This window comes from Artibeus jamaicensis, unplaced genomic scaffold (assembly GCF_021234435.1).
Source record: "Artibeus jamaicensis isolate MK-2021 breed Jamaican fruit bat unplaced genomic scaffold, CSHL_Jam_final scaffold_3307, whole genome shotgun sequence".
Lineage (NCBI taxonomy): Eukaryota > Metazoa > Chordata > Mammalia > Chiroptera > Phyllostomidae > Artibeus > Artibeus jamaicensis.
The window spans coordinates 5,213,886-5,229,138 of record NW_026522040.1 but is presented as its reverse complement, the minus strand read 5'-3'; the positions used below and the strand labels follow the sequence as shown (position 1 = coordinate 5,229,138).

At 36.4% G+C, this 15,253-nt stretch overlaps 1 protein-coding gene across 3 annotated transcripts in view; it reads left to right on the top strand.

Annotated features, from left to right (window-relative positions):
* MKLN1 (muskelin 1) overlaps positions 1–15,253 on the top strand; it is a 332,925-nt gene that overhangs the window by 114,603 nt on the left and 203,069 nt on the right. The window contains exon 4 of one of the 3 annotated variants that reach the window (XM_053657127.1): positions 8,970–9,101. The exons of 1 other annotated variant lie outside the window; for it this stretch is intronic. In XM_053657127.1, the coding sequence (XP_053513102.1) occupies positions 9,094–9,101 (8 nt within the window). In that variant the 5' untranslated portion in view covers positions 8,970–9,093. Of the gene's footprint in view, positions 1–8,964; positions 9,102–15,253 lie in introns of all 3 variants that reach the window. One more of the 3 variants, XM_037165833.2, reaches the window with a different exon arrangement.

Sequence of the window (15,253 nt, the reverse complement as noted above, 5' to 3'; positions counted from 1 at the left end):
TTCTTCAGCTATTTTCAGCTCCTCTCTTCTCCTTATAGTACTCTTATTATGCATTTGCTGATGTGCTTAATGGTATCTCATATTTTTCTGAGGTTCTGTTCATATTTCTTCATCATTTTCTTTCTGTTCTTGAGATAAATAATATCTATTACCCATTCATCTATTCTATCTGTCTTCAAGTTTGTTGATTCTTTCTTCTGCCAGGTCAAATATACTACTGAGATCCTCTAGTGAATTTTTGTGTTCTGTTATTGTACTTTTCAAGTTCACAGTATCCATTAGGTTATTTTTTAAAAAGTAATAATACTAATTTCTGTCTTTTTAATGATTGCTTTATAAGACTTGTCATCATACCTTCTTTTGCTTCTTTAAGCATGGTTTTATTTAGTTCATTGAACATGTTTATAATAACTGCTTTGAATTCTTTGCTAAGTTGGATATCTGGACTCCCTCACTGGGAATTTCTGTTGACTGCTTTTTTCCACCTATGTATGAGTCACAAAACACTTTCCTGTTTCTTTGCATGTGTAATAATTTTTTAATAAAACTGGACATTTTATTTTATTTTTTAGTTTTCATTTTTATCCTCACTAAAGGACATGCTTATTGATTTTAGAGAGAGGGGATTGGTGAGAGGGATAAATAGAGAAAGAGAGAGAGAGAGAGAAACATTGATTAGTTGCCCCTCACATGAGCCCTGGCCAGGGACCAAGTCTGCAACCTAGGCATGTGCCATGACTGGGAATTGAATCCACAACCCTTCAGTTTATCAGACAATGTTTCAACCAACTGAGACACAACAGCTAGGGCAAAAACTGGACATTTTAGATAATATAATGTATTAACTTTGAGTATTGATTCCTTCTACCTTATTGTTCATTTTTTAGTATATGAACTTATTGTTATAGTTTGCTATTTATTTGCTTAGTGACTTAGCTAGATTATTTTAGTAAAGTATATTTCATGGCAGTGTGAAACCTCTGATGTTGCTCCTTAGAATGTGCCTGCTTGGTCATGTGCACAGTCATCCTGGGATGACAGTGATTGTAGCATTGCTCTCTTGGACTGTTTCTATTTGTGATCTTTCTGTTAAGTTGTCTGTCTCTGTTGGTAAGGTCACTAGTAATTAGGCTTCATTAGTTGCTAGCTAGTCACTCTATTGTTTTCAACAATTCTCTGGAACAAAAATTGCTCCACAATCTGATCCTGAAGTAGTTTATGAGTCTAGTGTTTGAGATTTATTCTGACCCCAGGTGGGGCTCTTCTTAGCTGTCTTTTTTCCTGGTTCTTTCTGGTACACTTGATAACCTACAATCTATTTTGTTGCAACCAGCTTCCTCTTAATTGCTTATCACCAAAATATCCATTGTTTTAGAGAACACCCTTCAGCTTGATGTCTTCACACTCTGTTCCAAATAAAGTTTATTCTCTTGTGGAGAGTTTCAGAACTCTCTGTTCTTGTCTCCTGCATCTTTCCCTGGGCAAAATATCTGCTCTCAAACTGGGGGAAAGGACAACAACCACTTCTCTTGGAGTGATAACCCTGCTTTCCAAGCAGGTCACTGTGTGGTAGCATGTAGCCTCTGGTCTTCTTGGCTTTCATCTTCCTTTGTGGAACAACAACTTTAAGTGGTTGCAATTCCACTGCTGGAAATATACCTGAAGAATCCCAAAATACCAATTCAAAAGAATTTATGCACCCATGTGTGTTGCAACCAGTCAAGGTTGGGCAGATCCACTCTTGCATTCGGGAGATGGAAGAAAATGCATGAAGCTGTGGGGATGCTTGACATGCCTTTATTCACAGGTGGGTGACCATGCATGCCACAAGCTGTGTGTCTTACTAGTGGGAAGCCCCTACTTGTTTAACTACTAGAGGGGAACAAAGCTGCAAAACTGACAAGACATTACATAACGTAACATAGTTCTATGCATGTGAGCCCACTTCATGCTATGGGAACAGTTTATCGTACTCAGCCTCAAGGCTATGAAAACACTGGTTATCATGTCCCCAAAACACTGCTTCCCTTAGTTACCCAGATACCTGGGTGAGGAAGCCAGACACCCTTCGCTTATCCTACACCATGTGTTCACAGCAGGGCTCTTTATAAAAGCCAAGATTTGGAAATAGCCTAATGATCATCAGTAGATGAGTGGTACATTTACACAATGGAATACTATACAGCATAAAGAAAGTAGGATTTGGCCCTGGCTGGTGTAGCTCAGTGGATTGAGCACAGGATGCGAACCAAGGGGTCGCCTGTTCAATTCCCAGTCAGGGCACATGCCTGGGTTGTGGGCCAGGTCCCCAGTGGGGGCCTTGTGAGAGGCAACCATACATTGATGTTTCCCTCCCTTCCTTCTCTCTAAAAATAAATAAATAAATTTCCTACCTTTTGCAATAGCATGGATGGAAAGGGAAACTATTATGCTAAGTGAAATAAGCCAGGCATTGAAAGAGAAAATACCATATGATCTCCCTTACAAAAGGAATCTAATGAATAAAATAAACTAATGAGAAAATAGAACCAGAGGCATAGAATCATGGAACAGACTGACAGCTGTGAGAGGTGAGGAGGTTGTAGCACTGATTGAAAGAAGCTGAGGGGATTAGTCAAAGAACATATATAAAGGATCCATGACAACAGTGAAGGGACTGATCATGAAGTGGGTTGCGGACTGGGTGGAGGGGAGCAAGGGGGAAAAGGAGGGACAACTGTAATAGCATGAACAATAAAATATATTTTTAAAAAATCAAATCAGGCCACAAAAATTAATTTTTACCAGTTTGCTTATTTTGTTGAAGGATGGGTCTTTGGAGCTGCTCACCCACATTCCTAAAATTAGTCCCTAAAATCATCTTAATAGCAATAAACCTTTTCTTGACTGCTAACAACATTTTTATGAACTTCTGTTCAGAATTTTGTTTCTGATTGAAAATAAGGGCAATATGAAGACTAAATTGGAGATGAATCATGGATAAAGGTACTGATAGATTACCCCTGACCAAATGAAAACTTTACAGAGAGGCTCTGAGAACCACCCCCCTTGTGCATTCCAAGCATAGAATACCAGCAGATACTAATCAAAATAAACTACTAAACCAGGTATTAGGTAACAAAGGCACAATTTTTAGTTCTCTTTCTGGCTATCTCTGAATAAGCCAGTCAACATCCTCTGGCTCTACTTCCCAGTATATTGTGTTAAACTATTTGTCTCACTACTGGTCCCCAAACAGGGACTGTAATAATGATGATTGTATTTATGATGGAGTGATTTTCATAAACCTTCCCCGATCCTTTTCTCTCTTGCTGTCTCTTGTGGCTGACATCATGCATCTGGGAAGTATCTGTCTGGACATTAAGAGTTATTGCTGTTTTGGATCTGTGAATTCCAGACTGGGCCCTGGTCTATAATCACCATTTTCTAAACATCTTAAATTTGTTGGATGAGGAAATAAAGTCACAAAGGCTTATCTCTTCTCTCACTAAATGTTTCAATTTGTGAAAGAAAAAGAAGTGGGACACTTGAAATTTTTGGCTCTGATCTTCTACTCATAGTCTATAATTTAAGCCAGAATTAAGTCTCATCCTACCCAGGCATCATCATTTTTGGTTACTTAAAATGAAATTGGTTCAAAGCCAAGGTCCAAGATCACTTCACTGTTGAATTTTACCAAAATATAAACTCTTCCAAAATGTAGAAGCAGAAGGAACATTTCCCAACTCATTCTTTGAGGTCAGTGTGACCCTTATACCAAAGCCAGACATTGCAAAAAAAAAAAGTACAGGGCAATATTGCTTTATGAATGTAGATGCATCAAAATTCTCAACATTCTACAAGAAAACTGAATCCAGCAACATATAAAGATGACTATATACTCTTAGAAGAAAACATAAGACAAAAACTTTACAATACTGGATTTGGCAATGATTTCTTGGATATGATATCAAAGGCATGGGTAACAAAAGAAAAAACAGATTAAAATAATAAATTTTATATGTCAAAAGAGACAATCAACAGGGTAAAGAGGCAACATACAGAATTAGAGAAAATATTTTCAAGTCATATATCTGATAAAGGATTAATATCCAGGATATATAAAGAACTAAAACTCAACAAAAAACAAACAACCCAATTCAAAATAAGCTAAGGACTTAAATAAACATTCCTCCAAAGAAGATATACAAAGGACTAATAATGACAAGAAAAGATGCTCAACACTCCTAATCATTAGGAAACTGCAAATCAAACCATAATAAGACTGCCTCATACCCATTAAGATGGCTGCTGTAAAAAAACAGAGGAAACAAGTGTGGCAATGATGTACAGAAATTGGAACCCTGTACCTTTTTGGTGGTAATATAAAATTGTACAGAAGCTATGGGAAACAGTAGAGAGGTTCTTCAAAAAATAAAAAATACTGTAGAACTACCATTTGATCCAGCAAGTTCTCTTCTGAATATGGTCCCAAAATAATTAATTGAAAGCAGGGTCTTGAAGAGATATTTGTATACCCATATTTACAGCATTTTCACAATAGTAAAATATGAAAGCAACTCAAGTATCCATTGACAGATGAATGGATAAGCATAATGTGATATATACATACAATGGAATATTATTTAGCCTTAAAAAGAAGGGAATTCTGACCTATTCTACAACATGGAACTTTGAAGATATTAATGCTAAGTGAAATAAACCAATAACAAAATGGCAAATATTATATGATTCCACTACTATGAAGTCTCTAGAGTAGTCAAAATTGTAGCGACAGAATGGTGGTTTCCAGGGAAGGGGGAAATGGGAATTTATTGTTTAATGAGTATAGAGTTTCAATATTTACAATATGAAAAGTTATGAAGATGGATGGTGGTAATGATTGCACAATTTTATGGGTATATTTAACACTACTAACCTGTATACTTCAAAATGTTTAAGGTGGTAACTTTTATGTTATATATATTTTACTATAATTTTTTAAAATAGAAAAAATGATAATATATAATGATCAAGAGGGAATTATCCCAGGAATTTAAGGTTGGCTTTACATCCAAAAATCAATTAATGTAATACACGATAGCAATAAAGGTCAAAAACCACATGATCATCTCAATAGATGCAGAAAACAGCATCTGACAAAATTAATATCCATTAATGATAAAAAAAAAAACACTCAATAAACTGAAAATAGGACAGAACTTCCTTAACATGATAAAGGGCATATATAAAAAACCAACAGCTAACATCACACTTAACAGTGTAAGACTAAACGCTTCCCCCCTAAAATTAGGAACAAGAGAAGGATGAGTGCACTTGCTGCTTCTATTCAATATTGTATTAGAGGTTGTATCTGGGATAATTAGGCAAGAAATTGAAATAAAAACCACCCAGATAAGAAAAGAAAAGAAAAAGTAGTATCTTTACATGTAGATGACATCTTGTGTATAAAAACCAGCCTAAGGAATCCACTAAAATATTGTTAGGGCTAATAAAAAAAGCTTACCAAGGTTGCAGAGTACCAGATCAATATATAAAAGTCAATTGTATTTCTGTTTACTACCTATGGCCAATTTCCCAATGAAATTAAGAAAAAAATTCTATCTATAATAGCATCATAATGAATACAATATTTAGAAATAAATTTAATAAAAGAAATGCAAAACTTTCCCCCTGAAAGCTACAAATCATTGTTGAAAGAAATTAAAGAATACCTAAAGAAAACTAAAGACAGCCTACAATTATAGATCAAAAGATTTAATATTGTTAAGATGGCAATACTACCAAAATTGATTACAGATCCAACACAATCCCTATCAAAATCCCAGCTGAATTGTTTTGTTGTCTTCTTTTTTTCAGGAATTGACAAGCTGATTTCAAAAATCTTGCAAAAATAATAAGTTGGAGGACAGTAATATAGTATGATACTAACATAAGGAGATACAATAGAATGGAATAGAGTCCAGAAATAAATTCTCAATTTATGATCAGTTGATTTTTGAAAAGAGAACAAAGTTGGAAGACTAATTAAGATAGTGAAAAACTGGAATGAGGCGATCAATAGAATGGAATAGAGACTCCAGAAATAAATCTTCACATTTATGGTCAGCTGATTTCTGAAAAGGGTGCCAAGATCATGCAGTGCAGAAAGAACAGTCCTTTCAACAAATTGTGCTGTGTCAACTGGATATCCACATGCAAAATGATCAAAATAGACCCCTTCTTTACACCACACACAAAAATTAACTCAAGATGGACCATTGACTTAAATATGAAGTAAAAATATCAAAATTCATCAAAATTTAAGCATTTATGTTTCAAATGTAAGAAAATGGAAAGACAACCTACAGAATGGGAGAAAAGATTTATAAATCCTATATTTTATAAGAGATTTGTACATAGAATATATAAAGGACACATAACTCAATAATAAAAAGAAAAATAAGCCCAGTTTTTACATGGGCAAAAAATTTAAATAGACATTCTATAAAAGACTATGTAAAAAGTCCAATAAGCATATGAGAACATGCTCAATATCATTAGCCATCAAGGAAATACAAATCAAAACCAAAATGAGATACCTCTTCATGTCCCATAAGATGGCTATAATGAAAAAGATAGACAGCTACAAGGATTGGCAAGGATGTGGAGAAAATTGGAATCTGCATACATTGCTGGTAGGAATGTAAAATAGTACACCACTTTGGAAATGTCTAGAAATTTCTCAAAAGAGTAAACATAAAGTTACTATAATAACCTAGCAACTCCATTCCTAGATATACAACCAGAAGAAATGAAAACATGTCATCACAAAATACTGTTCATAATGCTCATAGCAGCAGCATTCACAGTAGCCTACAGTTAGAAACAATCCAAATGTCTATTAGCTAATGAGGAGTTGAGTAAAGTATGATATATACATACAATGAGTATTATTTGGCAGTAAAAAGGAGTGAAGTATTACAAGATAGATAAAACTTGAAAACAATATGCTTGATTCTATTTACCTCATTTTGCCGTGTATAATTCACATCCACATTTTTGGTGCAAACTTTCAGGAAAAAAACTTTCATTTTAATTTTTTAATTCAATTATTTATTTTTTATATTTAGGTACTTGTTTTTTATCTTAGAAAGGAATTTTAGAATTTACTTTTGAACATATGGTACAGGAAATTTCATGTGACAAATAATTACAAAACACAGAACAGATATAAGGTATTTCAGGTACTACTTGTGCATAATGCACATCCTTATTTTCACTCAGAAATGTAGGCAAAAAAATTGTGCTTTATACACAGCAAAATATGGTACATAAAATGTCCAGAAAAGCAAATCTATAGAGATAGACAATAATGTAGCAAGTCTAATCGCTGAGGTTTGATGGAGAAGGTCAGGAGGAAATGTGAGTCACTACTAAATGGCTACAAGGTGTCATTTTGGTGGTGACAAAATATTCTAAAACTGATTGTGCTTATGTTTGCACAACTCTGTGAATATACTGAGCTATGTACCTTAAACTGTATAAATTGTATGGTATAGGATATAGATTTTAATAAGTAGATATATACAGGGTCTGGCACAAATAATGCCCCTTTTTATTACATAAAAATCTTTTATTACAAAATTATAAGCATGTAATTCTGTAACAACTATATCACACTCAAGCACACCATATGACATTTTAGGTAGCATGTTCAAATTGTTGTCTATCTGGTAGGAAACATTTGCGTTCTCCACCCACCACACTCAATGGCGTTACTTCTGCTGGACCCTGCTGTGAGGTAGATGATAGCCAGGTAGATACATACATACATACATACATACATACATACATACATGATGTACTATAAGGCCAAGGGATATAAGAATGCCTAAGCCCAGGCTTACCCAGGTACCACCGTTACCCTTGACAGTACAGAGTCAATAGACCGTAATATTTCATTAAACAGGTTGCACCTAAAATGCTAAAGCAGAGCTCTCTAGTAAACTGGCTTGGATCTCACAGCCAAGACAGAAGATTCACAGGGCATATTTTCTTGCCCTAAGCCACCCGAATCTTGCAATTCTATCAATCTTTACTGGGTATGATATGACAGTAATGAAAAGTGTTTGCACCCCTTTATTCTGTCCATGTATTATTTACAATAGCCAAGATATGGAAGCAACCTAAGTGCCTGTCCATAGATGAATGGATAAAGAAGATGTGGTACATATATGAATGGAGTATTCTTTAGCCATCAGAAAAGAATGAAACCTTGCCATTTGCAACAACATGGATGGACCTACAGGGTATTATGCTAAGGAAAATAAGTCAGACAAAGAAACACAAACACTATATGATTTCATTTATTTGTGAAATCTAAAAAACAAAATAAACAAAACAGAAACTCATAGATACAGAGAACAAATTGATGCTTATCAGATGGGAGGAGGGTTGGGGTGATGATAAAAGGTAAAGGGATTAGGAGCACAAATTACCAGTTATAAAAACAATTGTGGGGGTGTAAATTAGTACAGCATAGAGAATGTGGCCAATGATATTGTAATAACTATGTATGGTGTCAGATGGGTACTAGACTTATCGGGGTGATCACTTTGTTAAGTTATATAAATGTCTAATCACTATGTTGTATACCTGACACTAACAAAATATTGTATGTTAACTGTAATTGAAAAGTTTAAAAAAATTAAAGAGCGTTAGGGAGAACAGAGGAGGAGCAAATGGCTCAACTTCATTGCAACGAAGAGAAATGCCTTCCCAACACTGAGGCCACCTAGAAGGAAGAAACAGAAGAATGAAGAGGGGAGGGGAAATGCAGGAGGGGAGTGAAAGGAAGGGGATGGGGGGGGCAGAAAAGATGGAGAGAGGGAGAGGAGAAGAGGGGAGGGTAAGCCCAGATACCCTACTCACTGTAAATGTGGCCCTGTGCCTGCAATCAGAGAATACTGTCTCTTCTTGCAGAATAGGAAGGAGAGGACAGAGAAGGTCAATAGCCCTCTCCTAGATGCTCTCTAATGGGAGGAAGATTCCTGACAGAGATGTGGAGATGCAAGTAGCAGAGGACACAGGGTCAAACCAAACCTGAGCAGAATGCCTTGGTGAGTAAGAACACTTAACAGTTCCTTCCAAATCAAAGACCCTTAGAGAAAGCTGTTCATTTTTGCGATTTGCGAGTAAGATTTCAACCTGGAAGTAAATTGGAAAATTATTAAAATGATTTGTGTTTTATAGAAAGATTATTGCTGTTGGTATAAATGAAGTGCTTTGCACATGTTATAAGATATTGTGGGAAGGGGAAGTCATCCATTTACATCCCCAGAGCTTTACTTTATTAAGTGCCTGGAGTGGTTATTTTTCCAAAGTCGTCATCTCCTCTCTTCTGAGTGCACTTGTAGTTGGGGCACACTAAGGTTCTATTCATGAAGAAGAATAAGGATGGAGATGAACTTCATAGTGATCTAGAAGAGACACAATCTAGTGACTTGCTTTCTGGTGCACTGATTTGTAAAAGAGAAATGATCTACAGGGTACCTTTGGTGCAAACAGTCCTTTTCTCTCTGTCTAGTTTCCAGCACTGCAACAGTCTGACCTTTCAGTGCTGTAAAGCAGACCAAACCCCCAGGGAGGATGTGGAGGTAGCTGGGGAACCAGTTTTAGTTGATAGCAATGATTCTTTGTGCAGACTTCCTGCACCCTGGTTTTGGAGTGACGCTTTTTTTGTCACTTCTTTGAACTTTCCTTTTAGCCGCTTTTTATATGCAAGACCTTTGTTAGACTCACATGACTATGACCACCAGCAATCATCCTGTGCAACCTGCCTTCTTACCACTGGAAAGTATGGCCTTCCAGAGAGTATTACCTCAGGGCAACTCATGTTTCCAATCAGAACTCCAATCACAGTTTGAGGCTTTGTACAACGGTGATTTGTCCGTGGTTCCCCTCTCCTTTGCAAAATTCTAGTCCACAGAGAAAAAAAATCAGAATAGTATAATGAGCATACCATATCTATCACCTAGATCAAACAATTTCAAAATTTTGCCATATATTCTTTATTTTTCCTTTTCCTCTTTTATGCTGAATTTAAAGCAATATTTTATATATATATATGTATATATATATATGTATGCATGTGAGTATATATATATTTTACCCCTAAATACTTCAATATTCATTCATAAAAAATAAACATATCTTTGTTGGGTAAGTATAATTCCGTTATCATATTTAACAAGATTTGTATAATTTTTCTATTTAAAAATTATTTATTTATTGATTTGAGAGAGAGAAACATCAACTTATTGTTCTGCTTACTTATACATTCATTGGTTGATTCTTGTATGTGCCCTGGCTGGGGATTGAACTTGTAACATTGGCACATCGGGGTGATGCTCCAAGCAACTGAGCTACCCTCTGGGGCAAGACTCATGTGATTTTTCAACACCATTTACTATCCATCCATATTCACATATTCCCTATTTATTTCCAAAAATGTCTTTTTAAAAAACTGTGTAGTAAAATATATATTGTGTAAAACGTACCATTTTTAAGTGTATGATTCAGCGGCAATAAGCACATTCACAATGTTGTACAGCCACCACTGCTCCTTCCAGAGCATTTTCATGATCCCAAACAAATCCTGTCCCTTTTCCAAATAAGCCCCCAGTTACTGCAAACATCTTTTAAAAGTGGTTATTTCAATAAGATCCACATATTTCATCTGGTGGTTTTGTTTCTTAAGGGTCCTAACCTGGAACTGCCTCCTCTCACCTCCTCCACATACATTTTACTTTCATGACATTGATTTGTTGACAATTCTGGGCCAGTTGTTCTGTAGAATGTCCCACTTTCTGGATTTGTCTGATGTTTTCTCACAGTGTTGCTAAACTTGTTCTTTAGTCCTCTGCATTTCTTGTGAGCTCAAAGTTAGATCTAAGGGCTTGATAGGAATTAGGTTAAACTTCTTGGTAAGAATTATTCATGGGTAACACTGTGTAGCTCCTACTGCATTATGTGAGGCTGTACATAAGGTCTGGAAGTGCCATTATTGATGAGGCTCACATTGGTCACTGGGCGTAAGAGGTGATGACAACCTCTTAAGAAACGGGTTTTTAAAAATAAATTCTTGACTACTGGTATCGTTTTAAAATGACTATCTCTACTTCAGATGTTCAGATAAAGGGACTCTGAGATGTTGCCTAGTACCTAGGAGACAGACTTTATCCTGTATAAAGGATAAGAGAATTGAGACTGTCTTTATGCTCTTTATGGAGCAGACACTCAAGTTTGGGTTTATTGCTGAGGGTGGTCAATCAAGGAGGACATTTTCAAAATATGAAGTCTAACAGAGACTATTTTTTCTCTGGGCCCAGAAGAAGGTACTCTGAAATTGATCATCAGCCAGAATTTAACGATGGATAAATAGATCTTTTTGTTAACACTTATTAAAGATGTCAGAACACTTTGGGAATTCAGAAACAGAAGGATCTTTTATGGCATTTTACAATAACTCCTTGTCCCCCTTCTACTCCTCCCCCCACCAAAAAAACCACTTTAGACTCTAGAATATAAAATTAATGAAGCGGATTTTCTTTGGATCCAGAATAGACAGATCTTTAGATGTTTCTTAGCAGAGTACTGTTTAAATTTTAGAGTAAAGAGAATGTATGCAATGTATGCCTCTGTTCTCTTTCTTTGATGTTTACCTCTTACTCTTAGCTACTATAAACTAAATAACTGATCCATTGAAAATACAAGCAACTAAGTTAAAGGGTTTCATTATTTAAACTAAGAATTTTAGTTTCTAAGGAAATTTGTAATCTCCATGTAAACACTTTTGTTTTACAGCAATTAAATATCCCAGTCAGTTAAACTCTGCTCAAGGTTGCTCTGTATTTCTGGGTACCCAGAGGAGGGTTTTGACTTTTATTACTGTGTGTGTGTGTGTGTTATTTTTTCAGCTAACACAAAGATAAGGGAGTTGTAAATTTCATGTATAGCAATACGAAACTTAACTATAGGATACTGGACTAACGATTTTCATTTTATTTCTGGAATTAGTAATATCCTTTTTCTTAATTTACTCTGTAATTTTTAAAGATTCTGGCTTCAAAGTTACCATTTGGGTAGGGAGGTGGTGAAGGTCCTTTGAGGAAATAGTTCTTCAACAACAGCCCACTAAAATGCCGGGCAACACTTTCCCATTGCCCCCAGTTGTTACTGTATTAAGTGAAGACCCCACCAATGGTTTACAAAACCAGTGTAAAGGGTTGGCCATCCTTTCCCTTTTCTCTTTTTCTTTTCCTCCTCTTCTTTTCTTCTTCTTCTGCTTCTCTCCTTGTCCTTCTCCTTCCTCAGTCATTCTTTTTCTTCCCTTCATTTGTCACTCACCCTAGACTGTCATTCTTCCATGACTCCTGCAGTTCTCACCAAATTTTTGTGTTCCTGAAGGATTCCCCGCCTCACATCAGCCTATGGTATGTCACTGAATACTCAAACGAATCAATGGAGTGGGAGAATGAATCCAGCAGAGGAGGTCTGTGCCTGGACTGTGTTCTGAACACTCTCTGCCAAACTCCCATTTGTTTTGAACCACCAGCTTCAGTTCCATCTGGATTCTTTAGGCTCCTAGTGTTCTACAGGGATAATAATGAAATTACTTGAACTATGCCTAGTACTTCAAAAAAGCCTGAAGACATTGTACGAGGTCTGTCTGGAAAAAGTCCAGCTATTGTTAATATAATAAGAACAGTTTGCATGACATTGATGTAACCCAGAAGCCAAGGAGAGTGGGCAGGAATGTGCATGTATGAACAATGACAACTTCACTGTACTAGTCAGTGGGGACAGTAGATGTCATTGAGTGAACATATGTACTGTGTGGCCAACACATTCAAAATGTCCGAGTGAGTAGAGCAACAAATCTGCATCAGATTTTGCATTAAACTTGAACACTCCTCCATGAAAGCTATTCAGTTGATTTAAAAGGCCACAGCTATGGGCAACTGGTGACTGGTAGCTTCATTATAACAATGCGCCCACTCATGCATTACATCTTGTGTAGAGTTTTTTGGTAAAACATCAAATCACCCAGAGGACTCAGCCCCTTACAGCCCAGATTTGGTGCCCTGTAGCTTCTGGCTTTTTCCAAAACTGAAATTGCCTTTGAAAGGGAAGAGATTTCAGACTGTTAACGAGCTTCAGGAAAATACAACAGGGCATCTGATAGCTACTGGTAGAATTATGTGAGGCCCCAAGGTGCCTACTTTGAAGGAGACTGAGGCATCATTGTACAGTGGTTCTTGTATCTTGTATCTTCTCTAATAAATGTCTCTATATTCCACATTACCTGGCTGGATACTTCCTGGACAGGCCTTGTATATGGACTCATAACAAGCCTAAATAGGATGACTTAATAATGGAAAGCTTCCCTCCCTTTTCGGAAGGGTTGGGGGCTGGAAGATGGAGGACACTAAGCCACACTAACTCATTGTGAAGATTGTATCTTCATACTAAGAAGTTCTGGTTGTTGTATGTTGTTTTCTATATGGTAGAGAGAGTATACTGGAAAGAATACGGGTGTAGAGATGAGCCCATTCAGAATTTAGTCTCTAACAAACTTAAGCTATTTATTCAACATCTCTGAATCTAAGTTTACTCTTCTGTATAGTAGGACTAATATTGAGTTGATAAAAAAAAGTCCACTTAGTTTTTTTTTTTAATAAAAGACACCATTTTCACCAATACCTTTACTGATTTGGATATTGTGAGTATGTCAGTTATCTCTTGCTATTGGATTCCAGTGTGTAGAAGCCAGGGGTACTGCTAAACATCTTCCATGCATAAGACAGCCCCACAGCAAGAAATTATTTGGCCAAAATGTCAACAGTACAAGAAACTTCACAAGCCACTTTTGACATGTTTAATCAGTCACAACACCTTCTCTATACACTTGCACAAATCTTTTTTGTGTTTCAGTTGTGTTTTTAGCTCTCTTGAAATAATAAAGCATAATAAGCTGAAAATGTTGTGTATTTTATTCCATCTTCAATATTAAAATGGGTGCATAAAGATTCACCAATTTTGATGTTATTTTAAATGCATGCTGATATGACAGCTGTCACAATACAGTCTAACAAAATTGTTTGGAATGAAGTTAAAGACAGCTAAGCACTACTAGAACCACCATAATAAAAAAACTAAATGAACTTTTTGTCCAACTCAATAATTTCTGTTTTTCAGATGATCTGGTGATTTTAGATAATGTGTGTAAAGCACTCATTAATACAATACCTGGTACCTAATAATACTTAATATGTTTTCTCTGCAAACGTAATTTATTTTGTAGATAAAAATCTTTCAAAGAATAAAGCTCTTGGGGGGAATATGAATCTGAGCTATGAGAGACGAGGTTGAGAAGCACTAATATAACATAGCTCTACACAGCAACACCAGCCCGCCTTTAAGAACTCCTGCCAAGGCCTGAGGGCTCTGACTAGGGAATGTATTAGGAGGCTGTACATCTTTTGTGTTAATGAATGAATCCTAACTTGGGGGGATACTCAGTTCCCTAAACATATCTTAGCTACACATCCTTAAGCCCACTAGCTCCTCTGCTGGATTCCTATGTGATTTTTGACTAGCTCTGGTGATGAGCTTCAAGAAGTACCAGGTCTGCTCCTAGCGACCTAACTATTTATGGAAACTTGAGATCTTAGGTAGGAATGGAGTGCCATGGGAAAAGGGAAAGAAGATGAAGTTTGTGGAAGAGATGAAGAAAGTTAAAGTATCATTATGGCTTAGTTTGCTCCCCTTGAAAAAGGGGCAACAGAATCTATTTCCTGAAGAGAAAAGTACTGTCCCAAGTTCACATCTTCCTTCTCAGCCCCAAAGGGACTCTACTAAAAAATGAGATGTTCTCCTAAATCTCTTACCTCTTCCTCCCGCTAGGCGTTGACTATCTCCCAGGTCTTCCCTTTCTCTAGGAACTCCCAAGACAGGGAAAGCAATTGCCCCCTTTCTATTAATGGGCTCAGGTTTACAACGAAGAGCCAGAAGCTAGCTAGCACTTAAGACAGCCCTTCTCCCATACCCTGCTAAATTTCATTTGGTGGAGCCATCTCTTTAGAGAGATGACCTGTAGGATGCAACTTTTAAGTTTGGTGTTTCTGTTGGACAGGCCAAATGATTTTGGAATATTCTGTTTTAGGCTGAATTTATCCCCTGTTATGTTAATGGCTATAACAGGTTGTTT